General features: G+C 39.8%; 1 protein-coding gene across 1 annotated transcript; it reads right to left on the bottom strand.

Moving 5' to 3' along the window:
• Positions 1 to 286: 286 nt before the first annotated feature.
• Positions 287 to 6,277, bottom strand: ATP5ME (ATP synthase membrane subunit e). The gene is made up of 4 exons (XM_063128507.1): positions 6,191 to 6,277; positions 4,756 to 4,810; positions 3,727 to 3,825; positions 287 to 424 (listed from the first exon to the last, which is right to left on the bottom strand). The coding sequence occupies exons 1-4, from the start codon at positions 6,224 to 6,226 to the stop codon at positions 399 to 401; spliced, it is 216 nt and encodes a 71-aa protein (XP_062984577.1). The 5' UTR covers positions 6,227 to 6,277; the 3' UTR covers positions 287 to 398.
• Between the last annotated feature and the right edge of the window lie 4,075 nt (positions 6,278 to 10,352).

A 10,352-nucleotide genomic window follows, 5' to 3' on the forward strand; every position in this document is an offset into this window, starting at 1 on the left:
GGTTTAATGTGTTTTTCTATGCCTGCCTCTCAACTGATTGTATCCCCTACTAAGCAGCTGACTTGCTATGGCCCAATTTTGTGAGAAAGACCAGATTCCATCAGCAACACAAGGGGAAAAAGTATTCTCTTGCACCAGCTGCTTAGAATTCGATCCTGATTCCATTTTTACAACTATTGTTGCTTGACGAGTAACATCTGCACACTTACTGCTAGATAAATACGAATGAGTTGATTTCATGCTGTTTACTTTTTATTTTGCACTTCATACATTAAGAAATCTGAAAAATGTTTTGAACTGTTTATTGATGTAAATAAGTTTGTGTTTGACATTGAAGATTATCTACTTCAACATTTCAAACAGTGGGTATTAAAGGTAAAGAGGAGGATCACGCCGGTTTATTTCAGTATTGTATCTTCGCTGGCTGAAAAGGAAAGAATAAAACAATTAAGATCACCCTAATTACACAAGCCTTTCTACCAAGTATACTTAAGTAAGCTATGCCAAATGTATTGTTGGCAGCGTTTCTGCAATTTTTAAAAGGTTTTATTTAACCAAATTTAACTTACAATTGCTATTTTATTGTTTACAGGATTTATATAAGGTACAATCTGGATTGGCAAAGACGTAATAAACATTGTACTGTTCAGTACTTTGCAGGGAAATACGTGATACAAAATCACTGTTAATTGTCTTTCTCTGTACAAAAAATTAAAGTGCCATACTGAAAAAGTATCTCATTTTGACTGCCCTCTAAACATTATTACTGATGAGTTAACTTATTCAGCTAAAGCAATGTAACTCATTTTGGAGGGCCGTTTTCAGGGTTGAGGCTGCTGTACTTTTCCAGAACTTTGTTAATGCTAGTCTTGCAGCTACTAACATGAATTTGACCAGCTCCTCATATACACTTTTTATTTTGGCCTTCAAGTATATTTAAAAGAACAAATTTTCGCACAGTTTCTACAACTCACTCCAGGCAAATTCACACAGAGGGAAAATAAACCGTGATGGCTTACTTTCTTTCCCTGTGCATACTGGTCACAAGCCACCTAATTAACATAATTATCCCCACGAAGCGTTGGCTGTTATGACGTCCAAATCCGGCAAGGCTGGCTGGCTAGGGTGGCTTACAAGGCACCCAGCAACCTTAGTAGAAGTAATGGGTTTCAGGGTGGTTTTTAAACCAACCCAGTCACCAACCCTCATTGGGTTCAGATGTCTCGATAACCCACACCCAGAAAGGGGAATTATGCTGATTAGTCAGCCCAAGACTGGCACGTGCAGAAGGGAAAATAATAAGCTACCATGGCTTACTTTCCCTTCACAGTCATGCAAACCTGGTCATTAACTGATGATGGTTTAGCTACCCAACGATCAAGAACACAGCTATTTAATTCTCCCCCAAATATGTGAGATACCACATTTCCAAAACCTCTGATAGCGAAATGAGGTTTTCAGAAATAAAACTTGAGCCACATTCAGTCTTATGCCTGAAAAGACTTAGAGCCCAAGAACTACCCATTCTCATAGGAGCTCATACCCTGTTTTTCCTGTATCAGTCATTGATATTGACAAGCCTACTAAGACAAGCTGAGATCCGGACAGTGGGCAATTTTGCTACATCCCAAACAGGTGTAAAATTTCCATAAATCTTGAGGCCATGGCAAAAAAAGCATTTTTCCTCCTTGTTTTTTTCCAGAGAAAAAAATGGAAATTTGGGGGGAAACCGAAAAAATAAGCAATGCTTATATTTTTAGCAGTATCTACAGATCTAATGTCACTTTGTGGCTTTAAGGAAGCCTTCTCCAACCTGGTGCCCTCTAGCTCCCATCAGCCTCAGGCAGCATGGCTAAAGATCAGGAATGCTGGGCACTGTAGTCCAAAACATTTGGAGGGCACCAGGTTAGAAAGGCTGTATGAGGAACATAAAGCAGCCTTTCTGTTCCTAAAGTTATTTTACATCTAACTTAGTTTGCTCATAAAATTATCATTGTATTTCAAAAGTAAACTCAGTTAGTAAATGTGTAATGATGGTCTGAATAGATTAGAATAGAAAGACTGCTACAACGTCTGAAATACAGGATGCTATAGAACAAAACCCAAACTGTCAAAAATGCACATTTACTGTCAAGAATGCACAATGGTGACTGTATTCACGTGTCTATCAATCAGTAAAATATACTTTAGAAAGAAAGAAGTAACTATGCTGGGAATCTTACAAAGAGGATTTTAAACATTCCCCCCCCCATGGCTTTATTATTTCCAGACATTTTACATCTCTAGCCTGCCTATAAAAGGGTTATTACATGGTTTTTAGAAATCATTTTGGGGGGAATTAATGGTTGGGTAACAATATATAAATACTTGTCTTAAATATTTCATAATTCAAAGCTGTTCAATTTTTCCAATTTCAGAAAAAAAACTGTCCTCGGGGGGGGGGAAATAGGGAGAAAATGTGTTGTTTTCCTTTTTAAAAACAAAACAAAACTGTTCCCCCCTCCCCCCCGGGCCTTACATCTCTAATCCCAAATGATTTGTTCAATCAAATATTGCTGAGGCCTTCAGCACAGTGACTGGAAGGAGGCAAGGCCAGATCAGTAAATCATGCTGACTTTTCTATGGGCTCACAGGAGTCTTTGATTAATTACTTCTTACAGAACAGTTTAGGAATTACTCAATAGAGGCATATTAATTCTACAAGTAAAACGGCCTCAGAATCTTAACTGGCTCATTTTAAGCTTACGGACGTCACACTACATGGTACTAGAAAATATAAATGGTTGTCTTTAAAAGGTGCAGGAAGAGAAGGGAAACCCAGTGAGGGAGTGAAAAAACAAGCCGAAGGCAGGGGCGGAAACAAGAATAATCTTGCAAAATATTATTTGTATAAAAAAGGGTTTAATGAAGGTGCCTATGCGTTTCGGACAAAAAATGTCCTTCCTCAGGGCTTATTCAACAAAGTTTTTACAGTTGTCTGCTCAATGAAATCACTTTTTAAAAGCCATGTATAGCAGTCAATTGGCGTTTGTTAAGCATGCTAGTTAATACATTTCTTCATGGCATCTCTATAACCATAATACTGGAAGTGAACTGCCCAAAACTGCATGTGGTTTTTGCCCGTTATCATTTAACTATTAAAAATAGCTTCTTTGGGCCTACCTATAAAATATAAATTTCTTCCTGGCATATCACAGCTAGTGAGAAAATGAACTCCCTGTTATTCCAAATGCCCCCCTCTCATCAAGAGTCTATCTGGTCTATCAATTTATTCTGTGAAGGAAATATCTATTGCTACTTAGTTCTTAGCATAACTATACAGCAACCAAAATAAAGAAAGCTGACAGTATCCGTGAATCCGTGACTATCTGGTCTAAGGGTGAGAGCTGCCAAAATCCTGATTTTGAGAAAATCACCAGAAGAATGTTTTTTAATTGGTTCTGCTGCACAAGAAGCCTTCCTCTTCAAAATGAGACACTTGAAGGCAAAGATTCATCAGGGAATTCTAAACAATGAAATGCGATCCATTAAGCAGTTTCTGCCGTTATGTTCCCAACAAGGCACAACATAGCTCCTCTTTTTAAAAATGACTAGACTTTTTAAAAATGCTACCTGTTACCATTCTCATAATATCACCTGGCAGATTAGAGGCACTGTGCTTTAAGATAGATAGTACTTAACTTTGATTTGAAAATTAAAAGTATGAAAAGATTTAGGAAAAAATACCTTCTGCAATTGCTTTTGCAATTCGTTCCATTTCCTCACGCTTCTTTTTCTCCTCTGCTTCTATTCTCTTTTCCTCTTCGGCAACAGGTTTTAAGTAGTCTATCATTAAATGAACATTTTTTTTCAGTATCACTGTCAATTTGCATTATAATCTATTTGGTGAACAGAATCTTGTACTAGTTATTGTTTCACAATTCTTTGCCTCTGATTCATTAAAAATATAGAGTGTTTCAAGGTATACAGAGAGATAGTGAGGTCTCTGGAGAACAAGATCTGTGGCCTTATTCTGTTTTTGAATACTAGTAGTTATGCCAGCGATCAAGTAACTTTGCAAAAAGAATGATCAGTTACTAGTGGCTATATTCATTTATCTGCATAAATCACAACAAAGCAACTGACACTTTAATTAAAAAAGTATGTAAAACTATGTTAAAAAGTATGTAAGGTTATGTTTACATACATACTTAAGTACAAATGGTAAACTTACAGCTTGAATTCCTGATGGTACATGCTTTGGAGTATTATAGTTTCCTCCACCTTATACAAATCTTTTGTTTCGCTTGTTACTAAGCTTTGTAGAGATAAACACAGGTACATCCACGTATACTCACCAGGAGTATTTTCTACAATAGATTTTAAATTACTTTAAACGTGCTCATAAGTATTCATAACCAAGAATGCATCACCTCAGAAGGTAGGAATTCCTGACATTGACTCACCAACAAAAGATTGTAATATGGGCCAATATCTATGTGCAACAAAATGTGTGTGACCCAATGCACTCTTTCCACCACAAAATGATCCGAGGTAACTCACATCAGATTTTTAAGAAGACAGACATATGCGAATATTTGTTACAGGGCAACCAAGGAGAAAGGCTTTTGCATATAAGAATCCACTCTGATTCACAAAGTTTTTTCTAATTCAGGAGAACTGCTTATCTTATTCATAATTACAATGTGTAAGCAATTGAAAATTGACAAAAGCTCAATTAAAACCATACCCAATTGTTTTTCCTGAGCTACTTACCATATCTTTTTTTCCCATAGATCATTCCAAGTAACAGTGCTGAGTACCTGGTGAACTGTAAAATGAATTTCAGAAATTTGAATGATAGAACATAACGTAAGTGCATAAATACACAACCTTTTGCTTTGCAGTTCCCAGACTTTATGGACTACAAAGCTTGGAGCAAGTTTCTTATGTCTGCAGCTATGGCTCTTTCTCATCCCATTTTCCAAGCAGTCTTGCTTGCTTAAGCTCACAAGGGGTAAATGTCATGGTGGGTGTGTCACAGCACACCAGTGAAGCAGCCCACTTCAAAATCCAGCCCACTTTAATGGGCTGATAAGATTTAAAGCTAAAAGCACAAATTACATACATTTGTATCTAGTCCAAAATGAAAATAGTGGGATTTTGCTGGATTATCCAATGTACGTGAATAACCAAGTCTAAGAGTGTTGGTATAACCAACTTACACCCATTTTAAAATTCTGACCACACATCAAAAAAGTGTTTCCAAATACTTCTCAGCATCACTTGGACAAGATCAATATGTACTTAAGTATTTAAACAAGTCTACTCACCTAGAATGGATTCCCATTATAGATAATATACTTATAATACTAGCTTTCAGACAACAGATCAAGGCAATTCTCTTCCAGGTAAGATCCCTCTGACTTTTGTTGTTATGATTAATGCCACTACTTTAGTGTGTGTAGTACACTTCAAACGATTTGAGCATGTTTTTACAGGACTGCTTTCAGTTTGTTTTGTTCACCATCTTGGGAGACATTTGGTCAAAAGGCAAGATCCAAACATTTTAATGAGCAAATAAAGGATGCAATCCTGTGCATGTTTAGGCAAAAGTCAGACCTACAGCTCCCAGCATCCCTCACCCTGGAAGCTGTAGGACTCATTTCCCTAGGGGATGCTGGGAGCTGTAGGACTTGTTTCTATCTAAAAGTGCATCGGATTGCGCCCTTAGTGAGACATTAAAGCATAACAAGTAGGGTTACTAAAAAAAGAAAAGAAAAGAAAAGAAAAGTCGATTTGTATGGCAAGATGAGAGATCTTCCTGGTGGTGCTTTTATATTGTATTTTATATTATGGTTTGATACTGCTTGTTTTATACTTTGAATGGTTTTAATTTTTGTGAACCGCTTAGAGACCTTCAGCTATGGTTTTTTTTTTATAAAAATGCAATATAAATAAATAAATTCTTCGCTAGTGAAAACCCAACAACGCAGCGTTGCAGGACCGGCAGCTGAGAGACCACCGGCACCCACAGAGCTCCGTGGCCCCAGCCATTCTCCTTGACCTCCTTGACGGTCACCTTCCGGCAAAAGGGGGGGGGGAACACCAAAACAAAAACACTCGAGCTCCTCAGGCGCCAACCGCAGAGCCCACCAAACAGCCCTCCGGCCCAAGGGACCCGAAGCGACCGGCGCAGCCCCTCCGTTACCTTAATGAGCGGGGACACCTCCACCGGCGGAATCATCTTGCCTCTCCTCGGGGCGCCAAACCGGACGTGACGTAAAAGGCCGCTCAGAACTAGGGCAGTCTGGGAGCGCCGAGTTTATAACGCAAGCGCCATGACGTCAGGGCGGGGCTTGTTCAAGACGCAAGTGCGTCTGCGCCGCGAAGGCGGCGGGCGGAGTAGAGATAGAAAATGTAGAGTCACCCCCCTATCGGGTCTAAAATTGAACTGGATTTCCTCTTTAACTGTATGGCCAACGGGTGTTTTCAGTTTTCATTGGAAATTGGGACTGTGCATAGGGAAAAGTAATTATGGCTGCAATCCCCTACTTGTGAGTAAGTCCAATTTTACTCAGTAAGGATGACTTCTGTGTAGACGTGCACTGAAAGTAAGTGTATCACTCTTCACTTTTCTATCTCTATGAAAGGAAAAGGACGGCTACTGCTGCCTCAGTAAGGCCGGAATGGCGTCAGACACAGCGAAGTGCGCGTGTGCAGGATGTAGACGGAGAGGTTGTGTAGAAGGTGGCCCTATTCATTTTCCACAAAGTTGGTCCTGGCAGGTGAATTGGCCTGAGGGACAAAGAGCATAAGAAGTGCCCTGCTGGATTAGACCGAGGGTCCATCTAGTCCAGCACTCTGTTCACACGTTGGACAACCAGGACATGGTGCAACAGCACCCTCCCACCCATGTTCCCCAGCCACTGGTGTACACAAGTTTACTGCCTCGAATACTGGAGGTAGCACACAACCATCAGGGCTAGTAGCCATTGACAGCCTTCCCCTCCAGGAATTTATCCAACCCCCTTTTAAAGCCATCCAGATTGGTGGCCGTCACTACATCTTGTGGTAGTGAGTTCCATAATTTAACTATGTGCTGTGTGAAGAAGTCCTTCCTTTTATCTGTCCAAACAGCCCCTCATCCTGCACCTTGGTCAGATTTATACCAAGCAGTAACTAACGCTCGATGTGGTTTGAAAATGGTACATGGAATGTGACATGGACCCCAACAGTTGTCAGTGCACTTCAAAATGGTTATAAAACAGTAGTGTAGACATTGCCTCGGTGCTCCTCCTGCCCTTCAAGTCCCTTGTTCTTGTGAGGGTGGAAAAAAGTCAATTCGCTCTTCTGTTTTCTGCAAGATTCGTTGACCCCGTTCAGATGACATGCTCAGCCACAGTGGCTAAGCATTTTAAGCTAAACATTATGGCTTAGCGCATCATGTGAATCACGACTGAAAGCTCCATCACACCGGGAGTTAACAAGCTCCCTACCTTTGCTTCTCTGCCAGTGTTTTCATTCCTCAATTACTTCCTTGCAGAAGTACAGAACGAACATGAGGCCCATTGAGTCAACATCCTTGTAAATTTTATCCTCCATTTTACTATTCCCTTGCAGGGTTGTTGTTTTTAAAGGCTGCTTCACATTACACTGAAGCCCTAAACAACTTGGGACCAAGATACCTGAGAGAGCGTCTTATCCCCTGTCAAACTGCCCAGTCACTGAGGTCATCCGTGGGCATGCTCCTGGTGGTTCCACATAGACCCATCCTCCAATTGGAGTCCACCAGGGGAAAAGCCTTCAGCGTGGTGGCCCCCCTCCTATGGAATTCCCTGCCTCTAGAGCAATGGTTCTCAACCTGTGGGTCGGAACCCCTTTGGGGGTCGAATGACCCTTTCACAGGGGTCGCCTAAGACCATTGGAAAACACATATTTCCGATGGTCTTAGGAAACTGTATTGACTGAACTATGTCATGTATCATCTTTTGTATTATTAAAGCTATTGTTATGTATTATTTTCATTAGCAAACCATCCCATGACAATGGATCGTGTAGAGAAGAACGAAAATAATTTTATGGTTGGGGGTCACCACAACATGAGGAACTGTATTAAAGGGTCGCAGCATTAGGAAGGTTGAGAGCCACTGCTCTAGAGGTCAGGCAGGCGCCAACTTTGTATTCCTTTCAGCGCCTCCTGAAAACGTCATTGTTCCAGGAAGCCTTCCCTTGTGGCGGACAGCTCGATGAAAATCTCAACCGAGATCATGGCCACTGTAAAGAAAGCAAACGCCATGTTAGGCATTATAAGAAAAGGAATTGACAATAAAACTGCCAGTTTCATACTGCCTTTATACAAATCTATGGTGCGACCACACTTCAAATACTGTGTACAGTTCTGGTCACCACACCTAAAAAAGGATATTATAGAGCTGGGAAAAGGGCAGAAAAGGACAAATAAAATGATGAAGGGGCTGGAGCATCTCCCCTATGATGGAAGGTTACAACAACTGGGCTTGTTTAGCTTGGAAAAAAGGAGGCTAAGGGGAGACATGATAGAGGTGTACAAAATTATGCATGGTATGGAGAATGTGGACAGGGAGACATTTTTCTCCCTCTCTCAAAATACTAAAACTGGTGGTCATCCTATGAAGCTGATTGGTGGGCTGTTTGGACAAATAAAAGAAAGTACTTCACACAGCACATAGTTAAATTATGGAACTCACTAGCACAAGATGTAGTGATGGCCACCAATTTGGATGGCTTTAAAAGGGGCTTGGATAAATTCCTGGAGGAATTTATGTTAAAATTTTAAAACAGTAAAAGCCAACTAAAACAAGACAGCGTGCAGGCTGGTAGATTTAGCCATCAATGGCTTTATTAAAAAGTCATGTGTTAACCTGGCGCCGAAATGAAGCCAGCGCTGGCGCCAGTCGAGCCTCCGAAAGGAGAGCATTCCACAGCCGGGGGGCCACAACAGAGAAAGCCCTCTCCCATGTCCCACCATAGTGTATATCTCACATTGGTGGGGCATGGAGATATATATAATATATATATATTCATGGGATCATTATGGAATGATCTCCCTGACGAAGCTCGCCTGGCGCCAACATTGTTATCTTTTCAGCGCCAGGTCAAGACTTTTCTCTTCTCCCAGGCATTTAACAGCATTTAACAACATATGCTGAGTTTGCTTGTTTTTAACGGACCCCAGAACTGTTGTTTTTAAATGGATATTGTTGTTTTTGCGCTTTTGATGGTTTTAAATTTTGTATACTTTTTAACGTTCACTGTTTTTAACTTTTGTAAACTGCCCAGAGAGCTTCGGCTATGGGGCGGTATATGAATGTAATAAATAAATAAATGGAGAAGGGCTCCTCTGACAGATCTCAGGTCTTGGGCAGGCAGATACATTCATGCTTGAGTCCCAGTGGAATAATAGCACAGGAATCCTACAATAAAATAAAACAGGTGCTACAAGTTGTTGCCGGAATTTATATCTTCTAAGATATTTATTTATTTATTTATTACATTTTTATACCGTCCAACAGCTGAAGCTCTCTGGGCGGTTCACAAAAATTAAAACCATAATAAAACAACCAATAGTCTAAAAACACAAATACAAAACACAGTATAAAAAGCACAACCAGGATAAAACCATAACATGTATGGTTCTATACAACCACAAGATGTATAGAAATTGCATAGTGTGGCTAATTCGTATAACAATCTGTGCTATAAACGTTTTGGAAAGCAGATTCCTGTGACAACTCTACTAAGAACCAACACCACATGGATTTAAATGATTATCCTATTTAAATGATTATCTCATTATCCACCCCCATAGTCTAAAAACTGTTTCAAGAACTGTATAATACAGACATTTTAAAAGTTGTTTGAAAATTATTTCCTAAATTGGATCTTGAAGAGTAAGGGAATAGCAGATGCTAAAGATACACATGCAGCTTACCAAAGCCCAGAGAGAATATCATAACACAGTATAATTAGTGAATATTATTAGCATGAGCAGCTGCAGGCAGGAGTTATGAACAAGAAGCAACTGCACAAGAATGTTAAAAGGGTAGAGTTAATGAATATTTCTAACATGGCACATAACTTTAATTATCTGGTTTATGGTGGAACCATGCTTCTTTTGGAGCTAATGGATCACAGAAGCGAACATTAGTACCTTGGTCTCGCTTTACTTCTTTAAATTAATTCCTGCAATGGGATATGTTATTAACATTTGTAACTGACAATAGTGTGTTACAGGTCAATGGGATCTAATATAGATGTCTCAAATCCCAATACAATATTGAACCCAATATTTGTAGCTTGTGTAAATGATGCGTAAAATATCTATAAACAAT

The sequence above is a fragment of the Elgaria multicarinata genome, chromosome 6 (assembly GCF_023053635.1).
Source record: "Elgaria multicarinata webbii isolate HBS135686 ecotype San Diego chromosome 6, rElgMul1.1.pri, whole genome shotgun sequence".
Classification (NCBI taxonomy): domain Eukaryota; kingdom Metazoa; phylum Chordata; class Lepidosauria; order Squamata; family Anguidae; genus Elgaria; species Elgaria multicarinata.

Excerpts from the sequence above, each read along its gene's own strand:
- ATP5ME (XM_063128507.1), bottom strand. The coding sequence starts at position 6,226 with ATGATTCCGCCGGTGGAGGTGTCCCCGCTCATTAAG. Across the intron at positions 4,811-6,190 it reads AGGTGTCCCCGCTCATTAAG|TTCACCAGGTACTCAGCACT; the intron begins GTAACGGAGGGG and ends TTCATTTTACAG. Across the intron at positions 3,826-4,755 it reads CTATGGGAAAAAAAGATATG|ACTACTTAAAACCTGTTGCC; the intron begins GTAAGTAGCTCA and ends ATTTAATGATAG.